Source organism: Eptesicus fuscus, chromosome 5, assembly GCF_027574615.1.
Source record: "Eptesicus fuscus isolate TK198812 chromosome 5, DD_ASM_mEF_20220401, whole genome shotgun sequence".
NCBI lineage: Eukaryota > Metazoa > Chordata > Mammalia > Chiroptera > Vespertilionidae > Eptesicus > Eptesicus fuscus.
In genome coordinates, this window is record NC_072477.1 from 19,766,664 (window position 1) to 19,789,158 (window position 22,495).

General features: G+C 47.8%; 1 protein-coding gene across 1 annotated transcript in view; it reads right to left on the minus strand.

The window, feature by feature from the left end:
• ADCK1 (aarF domain containing kinase 1) overlaps nucleotides 1–20,882 on the minus strand; it is a 105,756-nt gene extending 84,874 nt beyond the window's left edge. Inside the window, exons 1-3 of the mRNA XM_028141300.2 lie at nucleotides 20,853–20,882; nucleotides 13,999–14,142; nucleotides 11,178–11,261 (exon numbers count right to left, since the gene is read on the minus strand). Coding sequence (XP_027997101.2) covers nucleotides 11,178–11,261; nucleotides 13,999–14,133 — 219 coding nt within the window. The 5' untranslated portion in view covers nucleotides 14,134–14,142; nucleotides 20,853–20,882. The remainder of the gene's footprint in view (nucleotides 1–11,177; nucleotides 11,262–13,998; nucleotides 14,143–20,852) is intronic.
• Nucleotides 20,883–22,495: the final 1,613 nt, after the last annotated feature.

Consider the following 22,495-nt stretch of genomic DNA (forward strand, 5'->3'; position numbering starts at 1 on the left):
TTTGGGAGAAATGGCGAGGGCTGAGGGGATGTGAGAGAGGTGGCAGAAAACACTGGTTTCTCAAGGCTTGACAAAGGTTCAAACTCCCTGATACAGCAAAGAAATCCACACCTCGGCTCGCCCGGAGGAACCCAGGAGTCAGCCAGTCCAGAAGAGACAGCCAGGAAGTCAAGTGGTCATAGGCACCCGCTCAGGAGCCACACTATTGCGGATAAATCCAAGACCTGGTGGTGGGTTGAATGCTGGCACCCCAAAAGATATGTCCATATCCTAACCTGTGATTGTGACATTATTTAGAATTGATTGATTTCAGAGAGGAAAGGAGAGGGAGAGAGAGATAAAAAACATCAATGACGAGAGAGAATCATTGATCTGTTGCCTCCTGCATGCCCCCTACTGGGGATCAAGCCTACAAACCAGGCATGTGCCCTGACCAGGAATTGAACTGTGAACCTCCTGGTTCATAGGTCAATGCTCAACCACTGAGCCACACTGGCAGGACCTTATTTAGAATCTTGAAGAGATCACCCTGGACTGGCTGGGTGGGCCCTAACTCCAAGGACAAGTGTCCGTATAAGAAAGAGAAGAGAAGATGGAGGCAGAGAGTGGAGTGGTGTGGACACAAGGAGTGTCGGGAGCCACCAGAAGCCAGACACGGCAATGAAGGATCCTTCCCGTGAGCCTCCAGAAGGAGTGTGGCCCTGCTGGCATCTTGATTTTGGACTTCCAGGCTCCAAAACTATGAGAGAACACATTTCTGTTGTCAGTGGCCACCGATTTGTGGTCATTTGTTATGGCAGTCACAGGAAACATACCTAATTACTAGCTGTGGGCCCTCAGACAAGTCAATCAATCTGCCTCAGTTTCTTCATCTGTAAAACAGGGATGATAACAATTGTATCTACCTCACAGGGTTGCTATGAAGTTCAAGAAGATAATAGAGAGAGAGCTCCTAGTGTAGCACCTGTCCTTTAGTGTTCAGTCCATGTAAACACTTGTTCTTAGCAACGGAAGCCATTAAAAATATGGTTTTCCAGCCCTAACCGGTTTGGCTCAGTGGATAGAGTGTCGGCCTGCGGACCGAGAGGTCCCAGGTTCAATTCCGGTCAAGGGCATGTACCTTGGTTGTGGGCACATCCCCAGTAGGAGGTGTGCAAGAGGCAGCTGATCAATGTTTCTCTCTCGTCGATGTTTCTAACTCTCTATCCCTCTCCCTTCCTCTCTGTAAATATAAATATATATATATATATGGTTTTCCAGGCCTCACCCCAGGATCATGGAAAATAAATCTTTCAAGTGTATGGTCTAGAAGTCTGCACTTTGTAAGGCTTCCCTGGTGACTCTAATTGCCTAAAGGTTGGGAACCACCAGCGAGTCGTCACACTCCCCTCCATGACAGACAGACAGACAGAATCTCTCCCGTTTTGGGAAAGCTGCCCTTCCAGATACAGATGTCACCACTGTCCTTGGTAAGCCATTCCAGTACTATAACCTACCTTGGAGGTAAGGAAGTCCCAGCTTATGCCCACCCTGATTCCATCATCACATAGCTTCAGCCCCACTGCCCTTCACTCCCCTCGGCAGAGGTAGAGGCCACTTGGGAGCTTTGCAGTGGGAAACGTAATCAGCACAGGGGAGCCCAGCTGTGGTTAGTCTAGGACAGAGTGTGAGACGGGTAAGAACAGGCAGCAGCTGCGGTTTCTCCAGCTCTTGCCCCAGTAGGTGTGGGTCAATGCAGTACCTCGACACAGCACTGCCTCTGGGGAGCAGGGCGCTCTGCCCTCCTCCACCCACTGTGCAAGAACCAGGTGGGCCGGCAGTTAGAGAGCAGCTCTGCGGCAGGAGGAAGCAACCCTGTGTGTCCAGGCAGCCTGTGCAGGCAAGGGGACTGCAGACACATGCAAAGGAGGAATCGGCTAATGTGATGCTCGTGCTGAACAGGATGGAGAGACACCGCACACAACAACGGCCTCCCATCACCTGAAACCCAGGGGCTTATTTTGTTTCATTTCAGCTGTGGCCTTTGGAAAGCGATCACTGCCTCTGAGCAGCAGCAGCAAACACTACCCCAACAGGCAGCTTCAAGCCTGGACCAGCACCAGGAGACAAACAGGGTGAGCTCGGAGAAGAGAAGAGCTGGAAAGAGAGGGGCCAAACCCAGCAGGAGATAGACCAAGGCAATGGTGTGTGCAAGCCAGAGTTTGGCCCAGCGTCTACAATAGACGGTGCAGCCTGTGCTTCTCAAAGTGCGACCGGCACCAGTGATGGTGTGCAAAAATGTGGTACAAGAGGCAAATGGGGGTGGTACCCAGAATGCTTATTTGCATATGCATTAGGCCCCCTAAAAAGAGAGAGCTAGCCTATCAAATCTGCAATTTCACGGATATTTTTCCCTAGAACAAAACCAAGTAATGGAAAAAGAGTCAACAGAATGAAAAAAATATCACACAAACACAAAAATGGCTGGTCGTGCCAAGGAAGTGCATGGCAATGATAAACAACGAAACCAAGATGGAGCTCGTGTCTGGTTAAGTAGGAGGAAGGCTGAAGTCAGGGCAGAAGTACCTGGGGGCTGCAATTGTAAGGGTAAGGTGTTATTTCTGAAATAGTGAGTACAGGGGCAATCACTACATTATTTTTATACCTTTTCTTAGGTCTTATATATTTCACATTTTTAAAAAGACAAGAGATACGCAAACCTGGCAAGATGGGACATTGTTATTGGCCATGGTCTACAGGTCACCAGCAAGTCCACAGCAATCAAGGGCTTTGAGTGGTCTGCTAGGAACTACAGAGAAGCCACTGTGCTGCGAGCCCCCATCTCCAAGGGAAGCTGGGTCATGCCAGATTTTCCTCCAGCGTCCCCACTGGTGGGAGTGAACCCCCAGATCTCTCCCCAGACCACACCAAGGCCCAAAAGCCCACTCCTAGGGAATGTTCCCCAAATTCAGAAGGCCATGGGGTCAGGGCCACTGCAGAAAGTTGTGCAGCTTTGCAATGCAGTACTCAGAGAGCTTTGGGTACACAGAAAACTAAAAAGGACGTGCTAGATTCCATCGCAGACTCTCATCCTATTCCAGAGGCCTGGTCCTGAGATGACCCAACCAGAGCAAATTAAATGCAGCTCATGTTCCTGCAGAAATTATCACAAACTCAGAAAAAGCCAGTCACCAAGAGAGCAAGGATTCAATTTCCCTCCTCCTCTAGGCAGAACAGGGAGGAGATGTTCCCTCTCAGGCAAATGTTCCCTGATGACCAGCAGAAGAGGCACAAGGGCACAGAAGCTCACTGAAAAGCTTCCACTCCAGGTTGACAGACACCGTGCATGCAAAACAGCTGTGGCACAATTAGACGCCGCTGCTCTGGAGGCCTTCCTGAGCATGCACCCCACCCCCGGCTGGGTGAGGAGACCCTCTCCTGCAGGGCTCCTGTCCCCGCTCTTCATGGCCCAGGGGCTAGTTGCTGTCAGGGACCGGAGCTCGAATGAAGGCAAATCAACCCTCCTGCAGCTGTGATTTCACACCGCTTCCCCACTAGACTGTGAGCAACTGGAAGGCAGAGGACATGTCTTATTTTCCTTTATATCTTCTGAGCCTGAGCCTCACACAGGACCTGGCACACAGCAGGCTCCATTAATGTGGGTTAAAATGGATGGAATAATTAGCCCAGCGAGTGTTGCTCAATGGTTGAGTGTCGATCTATGAACCAGGAGGTCATGATTCTATTCCTGGTCAGGGCACATGCCTGGGTTGGGAGCACGATCCCCAGTAGGGGGCATGCAGGAGGCAGCCGATCAATGATTCTCTCTCATCATTGATGTTTCTCTCTCTCCCTCTCCCTTCCTCTCCGAAATCAATAACAATATGTTTAAAAAATGGATGGAAAATGGTGGAGACATGTCCTAACTTGGCCAGGGTAGTCCCAGCTTTCAGATAATATTCCTGAAGAGCCAGACACTGCTACAGTTCCCCTTGCAGAGCAACGAGCTCTTTAAACTGCCAACTGAATTGCCATGCCTTCACTAAGCTGGTAGTATGGTTATCCTGCAAACTGGCAGCTTTTCCATAGCTTAAGAGTTGAAGCATTTTCCCAAACCACAGAGCTAGCATCTACCAATTCCTTTGGGGTCTACACTCCCCTCTACCGAGGAACGCAAATTCCAATTATTTGTTGAATTAACTGTTTGGTTGCTTGAGCGCATGGGTAAAGGAATCCCAGGGAGGAGGCTCCATTGCCCTTCTTCCTCTTCCCCTGTGTTTCCCAAACCGACCCCAAGCAGCACGTCAGCCTCAGGGCTCACACCAGGGGGGACAGACCCCAAGGAGAAGCAACTCCAGCCACTGCAGCTAGTTGGCAAGAACAGCTGCCCAAGCTTCTTTGGTTCCACTTTCCATCCAACTTGGCTTTCCCCCAAGTTGGAAGTTGATAAATGGAGACAATCAAGTATCAAATGCAAAGAACAAGAGATTGGACAAGACCTGGATATCCAAGCCCAAGCCCGTGATCGGCCACAAACCTGCGGGGGCCTAAAGAGTGGCATCAAGCCTCTGGACCTCCGGTTCCGCATCTGTACATCAAAGGCCTGAGCTAGCTGATGCCAAAGGTGGCTTTCTCAAGTTCAATGGAGTAATTATAAACAGAGGCATCACCCCACCTTAGCTCCTTACTCTACTCCTCTGGGCAACATCCACTGGTCATATGAAGTCCCTTTCCCCTGCAAACACCCTACCATATGCCATGGTTCTCAAGAGTGCCAACATATGACCCTCCCTCTTAATGCAGATTTCAGTACTGCCAAAATTGCTATCCCCTACTCAAGCCCAAAACACCTGTGTTCTTCAACAAGGTCAGGTGTAAAGGCTAGCTGAAGTTAGCAGGCACAAAAGGTCCTTGCAGCACATTTAAAACTATCTCCCATTCTGAGGGTAAATATTGCAGGTGAACCTCCTATCTCTAAGTTTCACACAAGCACGTGGAGGGAGTGCCATCGGAGGTGTAATACTTCTGCCCTCTCCCTCACTCCTTGTGACAGGAGGAACTGCAGCTGGTGAGTTGGGAGAAGAAGCACAGCATGGTGGACTCACCCTTTCCTCTCTCCGCCCCTTTGGGACCTTCATACCTGCAGAGCACTGGTATTCAGCGCCTCCCTGACCTAGGACGCAGGCCCCCATCTGAGAGGCTTGCCCTGCCAAGTCTATGCCTGGTAGATAAGTCTAACAAATTCAGGGGAGAAGTCAAACAAAGCCCACTCACTCAGGGACCCAGGCCACAGGCTCCAGCCCAGCATTTATCAGTAATAGGCTGACAGTTTGCTCCCTACCAGTAACACAATATTGAATTCTGCTAAAAAGCTTCCTAGTCATGCTCTGGCCAGTGTTTCTAAATGGTTAGAACATTGGCCCCAGTACCAAAGGGCCCCAGGTTCAATTCTCAGTGCAAGGGCACATTCCTGGATTGCAGGTTCCATTCCCACCCTTGGTCAAGGCAGGTGCAAGAGACAACTAATCAATGTGTCTCTCTCACATCAATGTTTCTCTCTCTCTCTCCCCCTCTCTCCTTCCCTTCAACTATCTCTCAAAATCAATAGAAAACATAACTTCAGGTGAGGATTAACAAAAATAAATAAATAAGCAAACTTCCCAGTCAGTAGCAATCAAGGTCCCCTCTCATTAGTAGGACTCTATTTAAAAAAGGAAAGGGCACATGCAACCTCTCTCTCTCTCTCTCTCTCTCTCTCTCTCTCTCTCTCTCTCTCTCTCACTCTCAAACACACACACACACACACACACGTTCACTCTTCTACTTACTGTCTGACATCTGACAGAGTAAAAGCTCAAAAAATATTCAGTAACTGGTAACTTTAAGCATTCACATTCATTTAAGGTTTAATAAAACTTCACTCTAGAAGTTTCCATGGCAAAAAACTTGGCATCTGGTCCCTCTATGACCTAGCTCTAATTGTATTTGCCAGTATGTCCATTCACTCACCTTCACCCTAGTCTCCAGACACAGAACTAATGTCTGTTTCCTACAGATGATCTCTAAAATTTTTACCCATCAACCAAAATCATCTTGTCCCCAGTGCCACGGGTTTCCATCTTAACCACCTTTCCAAACCCAGCTCAAATACCCCTTAATTAATTCAGTCTCACCCATCTTAGGCCACTGCCCTGCTTCTGTATTACTTGGAGGAGAGGTCTTAACTACACTGGGGCTGAACAAATCAGTTAATATATTGTAGATAATTAGAGGCAGGTATCTCACTGTCAGAGAAATAAAGTAAATGTAAGGAAAGGGAAAAGGCTAAATGAATTCTGTAATGTTATATTGAAATTGAAGATATCAATATGAATTCATGGTTTTTAATGGACGGATAGATAGATATAAAGGTGGATGTGTGTATGCATGAATAAGTATACGTACATAAATTTCCTGACTCTGTCTCTTCGGAGAGTCTAGAAACATCAACACCCCAAAAGTAATATGCATCCACATCTTGGTTTCTAAATATCATTCTCCAATAAAAGGAGAAGTTATTGATTACAAGGTTGGAGCAAGGAAAATATAAGGAGAGCCTGGGGCATCTTGTGGTACCAAAAAATTGAGATGGTGTTCAAAAAATGATAAGGCATATCAAAAAGACACAGGAGCCCGGCCAGGGTGACTTAGTGGATTGAGCATCGTCCCATGCACCAAGAGGTCACTGGCTAGATTCCCATTCAGGGCACATGCCCAGGTTTGGGGCTCAACCCCCAGTAGGGGGCATGCAGGAGGCAGCCGATTAATGTTTCTATCTCTCCCTTTCCCTTCCTTTCTCTCTAAAAAATCAATAAAACATGTTTTTTAAAAAAAAAAAAAAAAAAAAAAAGATAGGAGAAACCTGCTGAGTTCCCAATGGCCACAGTTTGAACTATTTCAGCAATAAAATTAATAATAATTGTTTTGGGTTCTAACTCATAGAATAAAACAAGTTCATAATGATAAAAAGTGCATAAGTTCATAATGATAAAAAAATTTCAATAAAGAACTGAAGGCCCTGGCCGGTTTGGCTCAGTGGATAGTGTCGGCCTGCGGACTGAAAGGTCCCAGGTTCAATTCCGGTCAAGGGCATGTACCTTGGTTGCGGGCACATCCTCAGTAGGAGGTGTGCAGGAGGCAGCTGGTCGATGTTTCTCTCTCATCGGTTTTCTAGCTCTCTATCCCTCTCCCTTCCTCTCTGTAAAAAATCAATAAAATATTTTTTTTTTTTAAAAAAAAGAACTGAAGGCCCTGGCCGGTTTGGCTCAGTGGATAGAGCGTTGGCCTGTGGACTGAAGGGTCCCAGTTCGATTCCAGTCAAGGGCATGTACCTTGGTTGCAGGCACATCCCCCGTGGGGGGCGTGCAGGAAGCGGCTGATCGATGTTTCTCTCTCATCGATGTTTCTAACTCTCTATCCCTCTCCCTTCCTCTCTGTAAAAAATCAATAAAATATATTTTTTGAAAAAAGAAGAACTGAAGGAGAAGGGACACTTCTTTCTTATAGAAGTATTCCAATTAATAAACGTAGAAATAAGGAAAACAGAAATCAATAACTTGTTCGTTAAAATGATAAGGAGCCAACAAGGCAAACTTTGTGCTTCTGGGTCGCCTCTCTGGCTGGATTAAATAATCCCCATGTTTAATTAAGTAAAGCCTCTCATCTATGTTCTTACAAACTCAGTTGGAGCAAAGGCCACTGCTACCACTTTACAGATAGAGGTGCTTCGTGGTGAGCCAGAAGCCAAAATGGCTCAAATTCTACCCAGCACCATCCAAACCTCTCCTCATACTGTCTTGGAATTTCTGAATTTCATTTCTTCCTGAGAGAAAAGTCCTTCTCTGACCTATCAAAACCCTGATTGTGCTTTAAGATCCAGTTTGCTTCTCTAAGATTCCCCAGTGTATCAGGACTCGTTTGGTTGCAAGTAACAGAAAATTGAACTCAAACTATGCTAAGCAAAAAAAGAATTTCCTAGCACATATAACTAAAAAGTCTAGCGGTCATCTGGCTTTAGCCTCCATTAGGTCCAGGGATTCAAATGACACATCTCTCCACAATACTGACTGCATTCACAGATGGGCTTTCCCCCCAAGGGGGCAAGATGGCTATCATTAGCCCTAAGCCAACATCCTATACTCTCTGCTCATCCAGCAGAAAAAAAACTGTCCTATGGGAGACACCCCCAAAAGTCCTGGAGCTGATGCTCACTGCCCAGCCTGGCACAGGTGCCCTCCCTGAATCAATCTCTAGGGCCAGAGGAATGGGCCTAAGTCACATGCCCACTCTTGTAGCTGAGGATGGAATGAGCCCCATTCAAACCTCATGGTGAGTACCTGAGATATGACTAATTCCCCAAAGGAAAATTTGGATGAGAATGGTTCTCCATAGAATGGTTCCTGCGCTGTCGAATTAACATATGTCCACTTTATCCCAACCCCTCGCTCAGAATAAACTGTCCTACATCTCCAGCCCGTTGTCTGAACATCTGCATCAGCTATGACTTTTTTCTGCCCTGTGGACAGGCCAGTTCACACACGTTTTCCCTGTTTATAAGCATCCTGAGCCCCAGGGATCTCATTCTCCAAAGCCCCTGGGCCCCACCCCACACCCTCAGCTATCTAGCAAAGTGCCACTGGGCCCGCCTGAAGGAAACACTCCGCATCGGGTCCCACCCCCTCCTGACTCAGGGCTGAGTCACTGAGATCCATGTCAGCTGAGCACCAACCTTGAAAGTGCCTGCCAAGCTCATCTCCTGGTTCTGGCGTATTCCAGGACCTGGGGACGCTGGCTTGACAGGTTGAGATAATTATGTTTTACCCTTCGCTCACTCCTTTATCAGTCACTCAGATGAGGACAGATAAGTGTTCTGATGGAAGAACACACTCCTGCAATATTTACCTGTTCTCTTTAGTGCCAGCCAGCTCCTCCTTCCAAGGCACAACTTCGGGACCAGCCCATACCCCTGTTATCTGGTGCCAACTACCATGCCAGGCTGCACTTTCCTTATTCAATTTCCCCAGGTGCTGTGGCACCCCGGCCTTTCAGATAACTTACACATGGAGGGCGACTGTCTCCATGGCACCCCTGCCCCTGCCTGCTCTCTGCCCTTGGACCTCTCTGCAGAATGTTACTCTGGTAGGTTCCAAAGCCCATAGCATTAGTTAGATGGACAAAGGAGGGCAGAGAAAAGCGAGGGGGTGGGGGGAGATTAAGTGCTACAGACTTTGAGACCTTCCAATACAAACTTTCATTCATTCATTCATTCAACAAACCTTTATTCAGAACCTACTGTGCCCGGGGTACTGTTGTAGGTGCTTCAGACATGGAGAAACACAACACAGACAAGTCCCTGTGCTCAAGGAGCACACCTTCTAGTAGCCATCTGACTTATTTACATTTACATTTCACAAAATATTCCTTAGTGATGGGTATAACCATCTCCAGCCTACAGACAAGGAAAATGGCAGCTCCCAAAATGACCTCGCCAAAGCTGAGGCACAAACTCAGGTCTTCTGATTCCAAACCTTACTCTCCCAAGGCAAGTGGCTAGCAAGGTGCAGCCTGGCATTGAAACAGACATTCAATCAACTCAGTCCCAGGCGTCATCACTAGAGGTAGAGGATATAAAAAAGACCCAATCCCTGATTGAATAGAAGCTATAGTCTTAAGAGAGAAAAAGACCAACTATCATTTGTGGCAGGAATAAAGGTAGAGTGATTAAATTCAAAGAGGAATCTATCTCTAAAACAATACACAGGAAATAATGACCACCTTCAGGCAGGAAAATAGGGATCCTGAGGAACAGGGATCCGAGAATCATTTTGTATGTTCAAATATTATATATTTTGAATTGTGTGACATGCAAAACTATTTCCTATTAAATGACACTTTGAGGATGCAATCAGCCAAATCCTGAATGTGGAAAATTCTAGGGGATAAATGATCTGGTTCTTCAATAAGCAAAAAAGCTCAAAAAAATAATGAAAGAAAAGAGGCAGGGGAAATATAGATTTGAAAGGATTCAGGAAACATCAACCAAATGCAATATTTGTACCTTATTTGGATCCAGATTTGAACAAACCAACTTTAAAAATATATTTTGGTGACAAAAAGGAAGATTTAAACGTGGACTATTAGAAGTTATTAAGGAATTATTGTTAATTTTGTTAGGTATGATCATGGTTTCTTTAAAGGTCCTTATCTATTAGAAATACATACAGAAGTAAGTAACATGAAATAATACAAAGCCTGAGACTTGCTATTAAATACTTCAACAAATAATATAATAAATGCATAAAAAATAAATAAAGGAATGAATAAAGGGGGAATAAGATAAGATTGGCAAAATATTGATCATTTCTGAAGTTGAATGACAGTTCCACAGGACTTCATAACACTATTCTCTCTACCCCTATGAATGGCTGAAATTTCCATAATGAAAATGTTAAATAAATTTTTAAAAAATTAATTATTCCATCCACCAAGGATGATTGATAAGAGGAGGTGTTTGAGCTGAGTCTGGAAGGATGACTTGGAATTTTCTAAGGGGCAAAGGGCTGAGCAAAGACACATCTTTCTGGAGGAACCAAAAGTATCTACATTTGACCCCAAACTCAACTTACATTCAACAAAGATGCCCTCTTAATTGGTGCCCCGACTCTCTGGGATATCTAGTCACAGCATCAAAATCAACCACCCTATTCCAAGTGAGAACAGAGTGTATGGGGTGGACAGCTCCACTCAAGAGGCCTACAAGAGGCCCCAGTGTCACCCTCAGAGGACAAAAAAAAAACAATTAACCTCTTTCAACTAGGTTTTGCCTGACAAAGCAGTTTGGAAGCCAGCTGAGTTATCTCAGAGACAGAGCCATCCTTCCTCCTGAGTCATCCCAGAAACACACCCCAGCCTCCCTGACAGTGCTTGCAGATCCATGGCCCTGGCACTACAGGATCCAGCTTGATGTCAGCCTGGCAGCCCAGCCCCTCCTGGGCAGCCACAGCACCTCCAATGAGGAGGTGGTCCTTCCCTCCTTCCTCCCCAGCTCCCATCCCTGATCCCCACACTGGCCCCTGCACACAGGAAGTGTGCTGGTTTTGCAGCCACTTCGGGACTTACTCAGTCCCGGTCGGGCTCAGATGGGTCCCATGGGTCCTTACCTCGGAGCGAAGCTGTGCGTACTCCTCCGAGCCATAGGGGACACTCCTCAAGGAGGTGAGATAGTCATAACTGATGACAGCTGTCTGTGAAGCAAGGAAAGGGAAAGCTTAGTGCCCAGGCATCAAATATGACTCCTCTGCCTAAGAACTAAAGCTGTAGGCCCCTGACATTGGGAACAGGTAGTCCCACCCCTCAGACACTCTGCCCCCAGATTTTTATTTTTTATTTTTTTACTCTTCAGAGTATTACATATGTCTCCTTTTTCCCTGATTCTGCCCCCAGATCTTAACCTGGCTGGCTTTTTCCTGCCAATCAGAGCTTTGCACAAATGCCACTTCTGCAGAGTTCCAATCTAAAGTTGCCTCACCACCCCCCCAGGAACTCTCAATTGTCTGTCCTAACAAACCACCATCCAAAATTACCTTGCTCATTTGTTTCCTTGTATACGGACTGTCTCCCCTTTGCTAGAATTTCAGCTCTCTGGGCACAGGGGCTTGTCCTTACTGTGTCAGGCATACAGGTAAATGCTCAGTAAATACTAATTGAATGAGGACTGTTGGGTAAGCTTATCCCACTCTCTGTATCACAAATAAACATCATTTTATATTTATGTTTGCTCTAATAGCATAAGTTTTGATTCTCGGTCCCTTGGCCAAAACTCCAAGAGAAGCCCCCTTTACCTCTGGTGAATCAGAAGATGACAGTCTCCCAGATATCTCAGGCATGGAGGAACTGTGGAGATTGCCTTGCCCAAACATCCCCTTTTAAAATATATTTTATTGATTTTTTACAGAGAGGAAGAGAGAGGGTTAGAGAGTTAGAAACATCAATGAGAGAGAAACATCGATCAGCTGCCTCTTGTACACCCCCTACTGGGGATGTGCCCGCAACCAAGGTACATGCCCTTGACCAGACTCGAACCTGGGACCTTTCAGTCCGCAGGCCGACGCTCTATCCACTGAGCCAAACCGGCTTCAGCCCAAACATCCCCTTTTAGAATTGAGCAACTGAGGCCCCTAGAGGTTAAGGTGAAAAGGAAAATGGGGGAAGGGCGGGGGGGGGGGGGGCGGGAGGGGGCTTGCAATCTAGTTCAGTATCTGGTAAAAACTGTAGTCTTACTTCCCCACTCTGACTTGGGTGGAGCTGCAGAGCCTAACCCCAGGGCCCCACCACAGCTGACTTGGGTGGAACTGAGGAGCAAGCCCCAAGGCCCCGCCAAGATTGACTTGGGCGGAGCTTCAGGGACCCTCAGGGGCCCGCCACAGGAGGAGATATATAGGTCAGAGCCTCCCCATGAGTTCAGTTCAGGCTTCGGATCCGGAATTCCCCTGGACTAGCAGATCTGTGAAATGAAAGTTAAACTTTCCTCCCTCAGAGTGCTGGCTGATCGTTCTCCTGTGCATTCTGCCACAACAAAGGGGCTTACAAAGCTAATATTGAGAGGAGTTTGTTCCTTCGTCTGCACCCCAAAGCTTTATTCCATTTGACATATACTTGTTGAACGCCAACCACAACCAAGACCTGGTCACTAAGCAGTGCAGAATAGCCAAGACCAGAACCCTATCCTTTAAAGAATGCACAGTCTAGAGGCTGATTTATAAAGCACTGGTAAAGACCTTCCTCCCTTCTGTCCAACTGTTCAAATCCCTAAGGCTCTATGGCACTCCCTACGGCACTCCTCCTGACTCCCAGCGCAAGGGCTCACTCCTGTGTCTGAGGTCCCACAATGGTGGCCGTCCAAGTCACTATTTTGAGCCCATGCATAGCTGTAGATTGTTTTCTGACCCATTCAGATGAGCATTTCTCAGCCAGAAGCTCCTTCAAAGTTTTGTCTAAGTGGGACAGTTTGCTTCTACTCCTCAAAGCATATAAGACAATGCTAAACCCCAAAAAGGCACTCAGAAAACACAGAAATTGTTTCATAGTCCCTGCTCTGCTTATCTATTGTCTGTCGTGATTCTCCGACTCGGCTTTCCCTAGAAGGTAGGCACTACAGCAGCCTCCCCTCTGAGCCATGCCAGGAAGAAGACTTGATAGCACCAAGTATTAAAGAAATGGCTGGACAACAACCCAAACAGACTGTGCATCAGAATACAGCTACAGGGGGAGTAAGGCTGAGCTCATCCTGCAGGACACAGAGGAGAAAAGAAAGCATGAAGCATGTAGTAATCTACCCACAAGCAAATAGGACAGTGATATAGGCTGCTTTCCACAGAGGACACACTCACAACGGAATGATGCTCCTGAGCCAGTGGGCAAAACCATCAATGGTCACATCATCAACTCAGATTCTCAGTCAGTTAGAGGACTGAAGGAATCCCCAAAGTTCTCTGAAGCCTAAATGCTGAGTATGAGCCCTGCATCAAGAACCATTCACACTATCTTATTGGAGAGAGAGAGAGAGAGAGAGAGAGAGAGAGAGAGAGAGAGAGAGAGAGAGAGAGACCAAGTTTTCTGATACAATTTAATCAAAATGGCAAATCCTTCTTTTCAGGTATTCACTGAGGAGCGCTGCCCTCTGAGTCTGTCACTAAAATGAGATATGGAACTTAAAATGTAGGCTTTAACACAAAGATCCTGTACAATCCTACTCTCCTTAACTTCAGGACGGCAGAGGTTGTGTATACAGGGATATTGGAACGAGAAGGTATATATCCATGCCTGCGCAACAGTGTAGAGGGAGCTTTGCACATGTAAGGATAGATACATGAGTATCTCCACAAATGTGTGACCAGCATGTCCATCTGCTACGTATATGAACACCTGCATTTAATATGATAGTTCCTTTCCACCCCCAATTGAAGAAAAAAAAACACCTACCGTAGCAACTGCTCTGGCCACCCTGACAGCACCAAAGTCATTAGGGTCCAAGTACTTGTTACTGTAGAGGTAGAAGCCAGAGGCAGCAAGAGCCATGCTGGTCCAGGAAGCGAGCTTGAGAGCCCTTCTGGCCATGTTCCCAAACTGGAGAAGGCAAGTAGAGAAAGAGAAACAATTGAGTTTCATAAACAGACCAGGATTCAAATCTAGGCTCTTAATAGATTGTATCTTGGGTCATTTTCTTAATCTCATTGCGCCTCAGTTTTCTGTTTGTAAAACAGTATCATACCCAACTCAAAAGTTGTTGGGATAAAATGAGATCATCCTATATAATCCTATATAATAATAGACAAATATGCAAATTGACCATACCTCTGACACACCCACAAGCCACACCCATCATCCAATCAGAGCGAGTATGCAAATTAACCCAAACCAAGATGGCTACAGCCACAGAGAGCAAGGTTTCCTAGGTAACAGAAGAAGCCAAGCTTTCCGCCTGCCCTAGCCAGGCCTAAGCCTCCACTCAAGCTACAAAGTTTCAATTATAGAAGGTAAACAAATTCAAACAAATGTCGGCAGAATGGAGCTTGAGAGAGCAGGCCAGGGTTGCCGCCGGCAGCAGGGGAAGCAAAACTTTTTGCACACCCTGGCCAGGCCCACCCGCTTAAGGCAACAAAGTTTCAATTATAACCCCAACAGAAATGGCTGCCTGCCGGCCGGCCTTGGAGGGAGCCCCAAGCTTTGCTCCGCTCCAGGCTACAAAGTTTCAATTGTAGAAGGAAAATAAATTCCAGATACCAGGGCCTCCACTTGGGTTGCCAGGGGGCGTGGCTGGCCTGCAAACCACCACAGGCCCCTCGCTCAGGCCGCCCCACACCCCAAGGGAAACCCCACCTGATCCGGGACACCCTTCAGGGCAAACCAGCTGGCCCCCACCCGTGCACCAGGCCTCTATCCTATCTAATAAAAGAGTAATATGCAGATTGATCATCACTGCAACACACAATATAGCTGCCCCCATGTGGTCAAAGATCCTGCCCCCATGTGGACACAAGATGGCCAGCAGGAGAGGGCAGTTGGGAGGCACCAGGCCTGCAAGGGAGGGCAGTTGAGAGGGACCAAGCCTGCAAGGGAGGGCAGTTGGAGGCAATCAACCCTGCAGGGGAGGGCAGTTAGGGGTGACCACGTCAGCAGAGGAGGGAAGTTGGGGGCAAACAGGCTGGCAGCAGAGTGGTTTAGGGGGTGATCAGGCAGGCAGGCAGAAGCGGTTAGGGGCAATCAGGAAGGCAGGCAGGCAAGCAGTTGGGAGCCAGCAGTCCTGGATTGTGAGAGGGATGTCCGACTGCCAGTTTAGGGATCGGGCCTAAACGGGCAGTCGGACATCCCTCAAGGGGTCCCATATTGGAGAGGGTACAGGCTGGGCTGAGGGACAACCACCCTCCGTGCACAAATTTCGTGCACCGGGCCTCTAGTCCTATATAATAAAGAGGTAATATGCAAATTGATCATCACTTCAACACACAAGATGGCCACCCCCAAGTGGTCAAAGATGGCCACTCTCATGTGGACACAAGATGGCCGCCACAAGATGGCCGCCACAAGATGGCCGCCACAAGATGGCCGCCACAAGATGGCCGGCAGGCGGGGGCAGTTGGGGGTGATCAGGCCTGCAGGGGAGGACAGTTGGGGGGACCCAGACCTGCAGGGGAGGGCATGGGGAGGACCAGGTCTGCAGGGGAGGGCAGTTAGGAGTGACCGGGCCGGCAGAGGAGGGCAATTGGGGGTGATCAGGCCTGCAGGGAAGGGCAGTTGGGAGGACCAGGCCTGCAGGAGAGGGCAGTTGCGGGTGACCAGGCCTGCAGGGGAGGGCAGTTGGGGGGACCAGGCCTGCAGGGGAGGGCAGTTAGGGGCAATCAGGCAGGCAGGCAGACAAGCGGTTGGGAGCCAGCAGTCCTGGATTGTGAGAGGGATGTCTGACTGCCCATTTAGGCCGGATCCCACCAGAATCTGGCCTAAATGGGCAGTCGGACATCCTTCGAGGGGTCCCAGATTGGAGAGGGTGCAGGCTGGACTGAGGGACAGACACACACACACACACACACACACACACACCACACCACCACCACCACCACCACCCTCGTGCACGAATTTCATGCACCAGGCCTCTAGTGTATATAATAAGCTCAGCATAGTACCCAGCACCAAGTCAACTCTCGACATAGTCCTTGCCCATGTGGTGCTTACACGCTAGATGAGATGACAGATCATAAGCAAACAGACATAATATATTAGAATGCCAGCTGGTATGAAGTGCTAAGAAGAAAAAGAGGGCAAAAGGAAAGATGATGAATATGTGACGAGAGGTGCCTTTTTCCACAGGAAAAGTGGCAGAGCGTGTCAACAATCGTTACTTGTAACTATTATTATACCACCATGCACACACAGGCGTCATTAGGCTTCTATGCCCAGGTCAGAAGGGGTCAGAAGCAGCCAGGTAATCCTTCCACATTTGGCTGATTTTCATTAAAATAGACTGACCCTTGTCTAGACTGTGAGTGCAAACACCATAACTGTTACTCACAGTGCTGTAGGGCGCTTTACGGTTAGGGTTACAAAGTCCACCTGACCTGAGAGGTTTAACCAAACCCACACTCACAGTCAGTGGGACCAAGTGGGCTCTTGACTCCATGATACCTTCTCCCACCCCACTTGTACCTGCTCAAGTCTACCATGTGGCTACATAGTCACTCTCTGGGGCTACTGCACTCAGTGGGTTGCTTCTCCTGGGAATTCTAATCAGACTAGTCTTTGATCACAGCTGCAGCTCCCAAAGGAGAGATGAACCCAGGAGAGGTGCACCAGCAAACCACTCCCCAGTGGGTCTCACCTCACTTGGATGAAGTGAGAAGGCCCTGACATGACTTACAAGATCCTACTTGACCTGACTGCCCAATTCCGTCCAGGGTCTCAGCCCTTCCCACCTTGCCACCTCACTCCAAGGGCACTGATCTCCTTGCTGCTCCTCAAACATGCCAGGCACATTCTGTACAAACATGCCAGAGCCTTTGCACATGCTGTTGTCCTGCCTGGAACAGGAATCAAGAAACTATTTCTCTAAAGGGCCAAACAGTAAATATTTTTTTATATACAGGCTACAATATCAGAACTATTCAACCCTGCATTGTAGTTCAAGGCAAAAAGCAGCCTAGATGACATGTAAAGTAATGGATGTGACCAGATTTGGTTCCCAAGCTATCGTTTGCCAAACCTTGGCTTAGCTCATAGTAGGTATTCCAAAAGTATTTACTGAATGAATCAATCAGTGAATGAATAAACTATATCCCATGAGCCTGTGCAGAGCCAGTAACAACATACATCCCCAGGTGAGAATCACATACCAGGGCTGCCAGTTGGATAGCCATCCTCCTCTGGTCACCCCCAGCACCAGCTCCCAGCCCTCGCCTCCTCTGAACCCCATCTCCTAGTGCACCATCTTCCACATCTGTCCTTGTAGGCGATGAGGCCACCCCTAGCCTTGAGACAACCTCTGGGTGGGGAAGCAGCTGCGAAATAGACACAACTCCCAAGACCTGGTTTTCATGCAAATGTCCGCAGTAATAAAAGAAGTGGAAATTGAAAAACATAAAATAGATGATATAGGAGCCAAACTGTGTCTAAACAGACTGAAGCTGGAGTTTTCCATAAGGTGTCAGGGAGTCTTTAACATGCAAATGAGTTGCTTCCCTCGGGGTATTTTAAAAGACCCTGTCAGCCGTGAAATATGTCTGTCCATGAAAAACACCTCTCATTATTAAACCCTTTGCTAATGGATCACCTGCTCTCTTCTGTTTACTTGACTTTTTACTTTCACCTGAGTTACTTCTCATAACAACATACACTTGAAGGGGGAGGGGCAGCTAGGTCACCAAGAACCTAAACCTAATCATTAGATAAATAACATTAGCAATAACTAACCTTTACAAAGCCCTCTGCACTCATTATCTCATTTGATTTTCCACACAACCCAGTGAGGTGAGAAATAGTATTACCAGCCCCATGTATAAGTGAGGAAACCGAGGAGCACAGAGGGCGAGTGATTTGGCCCAGGCGGCTCAGATAGTAAACGGTTAAGTAAGAGCTTGGGCCCTACTCTTTATGACAGGTGACCTCTTTGACAGGCTCTCCCAGACCTCTGTTCACCAACATTCTTACCACTGTTCACACGTTAACTGAATCAGCCACTCTGGGCAGGGACTATTTCTGACCCTCCACCATACCCAAGCAATGCTAGGCATATGGAAGATGCTGCTTGGAGCCCTGGAAATCAACATGTCACAAGAGCAACCAAAGCACCTCTCTAGAAACCGATTCCAGCCTAGGAAACATTTAGGAGAGCTGTGTTATTGTCAAAACTATGATTAGAACCCATCTCATTGGACCACCCCGGTGGGTGATGAAATGAGGCAACAGGGAAGTCTGGAAGTTGATAGGCAAATGAAATATCCATTCCCTGGACAGAACTAAATGGGGAACCCCTCACACTGACTATTCACCGGCCAAGAAGTGGCTAGATCTTTTCAGTTACCATCCCTCCCCACATCACATTCTGTGACAACAAGCCTGGAATCACCTCGCCCTGCTTGGTGCACAGGTGAGAATGGTCAGAGAGGAAAGGCAGTTAGGCACCTACTTCCATGAAGCCTGTAAAATGATCACAGCCTCCTCCCATTTCCTAGACAGACTGTTAGACAAATGAGCCTTATTTTTCCTGATGACGGTTGTGGATAAAAAGCAAACAAGGTGGATGGTTCCATCATGTCTTGAGTTGATGCCCAGGTTTTGAGTCAATGCCCAGGGTTTGGCCTGGGCAGGTTTATAATCTGCTCTGCCCTATAGGGAGTGATGCAGTCCCAGCGTAACCACACCCCCCTTCCTAGTGTTTGATGCCCAGAAGGTGGCTGAATCAATATTGATTAAATAAAGGAATCCCTGACTGATGCCAAGATCCCAGAGATGGCAGGGAAAAATAAATCTCATCCAAGCAAGAAATAGAGGTTCTTCATTCTCCTGGGAAAGAGGGCCTCAGGGAGAACAGTGGAAAACCAAGTGCCAAGAGTCAGCAAGCAGGCTAAGTGAGAGGTAGAATGCCAAGGGCTTAAACATCTCATGTAACTTGCACAACGTATTCTGAGGTGCACACTATTAGGGCCTCATTCTACAGATAAGGAATTGAGTTTTAGAAAAGGGAAGAAACTCAGCAGGGAAGCTAGTAAGCGAGGGAGCCTGAACTTGAATGCAGGTGTGTCTTTCCAACTAAGAGAGCACAGGGTAAAGACCAACGGTGGTTTGCTGGACCCTGGGGTGGGTCACTGGAGTCCCTCAGTGAGTTGGGGGAGAGAAGAGAGGGAAGGAATGGATATCTGAATCAAGCACTATTCTTATTTTACAGGTCCCTTGTCTGACAAGAAAATGTGTATATCAGAAAGAAATGAAATGCAAACTCTCCCAGCAGAAATCAAATCTGGCATCCAGGAAGGCTGTTGAGAAACTGCCAAGCCAGTAATGACATAAGATAGAATATGATGTAATAATGACAAAATTAAACCAGCAAACAAGAACACAAAGGCCTATAACCAGGTGTAAAGGGTAAGAGTTTTAAGTACATAGGATTTTTTCCCCTATATAACAGTAGAACTAAAAAATAAGTCTCCAGAGCAACAACATCCCCATGTCCTAGGGCCGTGGTCGGCAAACTGGGGCTTGCGAGCCACTTGCGGCTCTTTGGCCCCTTGAGTGTGGCTCTTCCACAAAATACCACGGCCTGGGTGAGTCTATTTTGAAGAAGTGGCATTATAAGAAGTTTAAGTTTAAAAAATTTGGCTCTCAAAAGAAATTTCAATCGTTGTAACTTGATATCTGGCTCTGTTGACTAATGAGTTTGCCGACCACTGTCCTAGGGGATGCAAATTCTTGCTCCCCAATTAGACCTACTGAATCAGAAACTTTGGGGGATGGGATCCAGCATTGTTTTGTAACAGCCCTCCAGGTACTCTGATCGGAGCTACAGTTTGAAAATCACTGCAACAGGAACATGCTTCAAGAAAATGTGGGAAGGCACAGATAAACTCGAATTCACTTTCAACTGGGCAAATACAGCTTGGGCACCCACGAAGTGCCAAGCATCATGGAGGTAATCAGTCAATACTTGTTGAATTGAATGACTTGCTAGTCAGTCGAAAGTAAATGTCACTTAAACTGGGGAGAGAGCTGCACCGGGTGTCTTCTAAGGGCTGCTCTCCACACACAGGCTGTCATGGGCACTCATTTATTGTGCGACCCGAAAATGCAAGGCCGGGCAAGGTGCTGGAAACGAGGTGCGCTCTGGGCACGCCGCACGTCCAGGCGGGAGGGCCGGTTTCTGCTTGGCGCCTGCTTTTGTTCAGAACACGCTGCAGACCCAGCTGCCTGCGCCTTGCAGCTCACAGATCACCTGGGGCTGAGGGCGTCTGGGTGAGCACCCTGCTACCCTCTAGCTCCAGCTCTACCTACTGGCAAGACTGCGCCACCGAAGAAGCCAGTCCACGCTTCAATATATTAGTAAATATTGAAGTAAGCCAGGCAGGAGAGTCACCGCCGAGGGGGTGGGGCACTGCCAGTCACCTGAGCCACGTGCCCGCGCCCGGGGTGACAAGGTCACGGCTGGGGTTTCCTCCAGGCTCCCCAGATGGCTGCAGTAGCCCGAGCAGGGGAGGGCGCCCGGCGCGTCCACGCTGGCTTCCCCGCACTCCACGCGCCGTGAGACCCTGGCGGCCCCGGCTCTGCGCCCGCTTCAGAGGGACCGCCCTACTCACCCAGAAGGAAGCAGAGCCGAGGCGCCCGGCCTCCCGCCGCAGCCGGGAAAGGGAGGTGTCAGGAAACGTCGCTCTCCTCCACCCCTGATTGCGTTTGGTTAAGCCGAGCGCCGCGCGGCCTGCCGGGACTTGTAGTTCTTGGTTCCCTAAGCCGCGGGGACCCCGGACAAAGAACCACCGAGGTCCGCTGAACTGGAGGCGGCAAAGGGGTCAACGACACTGTACCTGCTAGATGGCCTTCTTTCTTGCCTGAGCCGCGGACATGGAATCCTCCTGGAAACTTGTTTCTCAAGAGGCTTTCCAAATAGGAAAGTGTTCAGTGGAGGATGGAGTTGTGGGCTGTGTGTTTTTAATAAGGAATTAGAACAAGTAGTTGAGGAAGAAATTTACTGGCAGTTGCTAAGTAGTACAGATGTGCTCATTAATCTTAATTATCTTTGGCCCCGATTTATTCGTTTACTGACAGTTATCGAATGTTTGTTCATAAGATGTATTTTGTTTTGTGTGTGTGTGTTGTAAATATATTTTTATTGATTTCGGAGAGGGAGAGCGAGATAGGAACATCAATGATGCCCTAGCCAGTTGGCTCAGTGGATAGAGCGTTGGCCTATAGACTGAAGGGTCCCAGTTCAATTCCGGTCAAGGGCATATGCCCCGGTTACAGGCTCAATCCCCAGTGAGGGGCCTGCAGAAGGCAGCCGATCAATGATCCTCTCTCATCATTCATGTTTCTATCTCTCTCTCCCTCTCCCTTCCATATATATATGGCAGCAAACACATATAAAAATAAATAAGTAAATAAAAGCATCAAAGGAAACAGCAAGTGCAGCTGGAGGGCAGCCAGGGTCCTGGGTGCTAGAGGGAAGCCGGTGCCGGCAGCCGGGGGAAGGAAGGCCTACTCTTGCACAAATTTCGTGCATCAGGCCTATAGTTTATTATAAAACTATAAAAATCAACACAAGTGGTATTAGAATAGGAATAGACAGAGTGGGAGGTGGGGGGGGGGGGGGGGGGGAAGAGAGCAGGGAATGAAACAGCCTAGAGAGTCTAGAAACAGGTCCACTGCCAGGGCCAGGACTTTCCCAAACAGGGTTGTGAGCTCAATTCCCAATGGGGGCATGCAGGAGGCAGCCAATCAATGAGTCTCTCTCATCACTGATGTTTCTATCTCTCTCTCTCCCTCCCTTCCTCTCTGAAATCAATAAAAATATACTTTTTAAAATATATTTAATTGATTTTTTACAGAGAGGAAGGGAGAGGGATAGAAAGTTAGAAACATCGATCAGCTGCCTCCTGCACACCCCCCACTGGGGATGTGCCCGCAACCAAGGTACATGCCCTTGACCGGAATTAAACCTGGGACCTTTCAGTCCGCAGGCTGACGCTCTACCCACTGAGCCAAACCAGTTTCGGCAATAAAAATATACTTTTTAAAAAAATAAGAGTAGTCAGGCAAGGCCTCTTTGAGGCTTCTTAACCTGCTGAATGAGGAAGTCAGCCATGGGTAAAATGAGGAAGCATGTTCCAAGCCAAGGAAACAGTAAGTGCAACAGCCCAGAGGTAGGAAAGAGCTTGGCATGTTTGAGAAACATGTTTTAAATTGAGATGGGATATGACCAGAGAAGCTAAATAGAAAATGTACT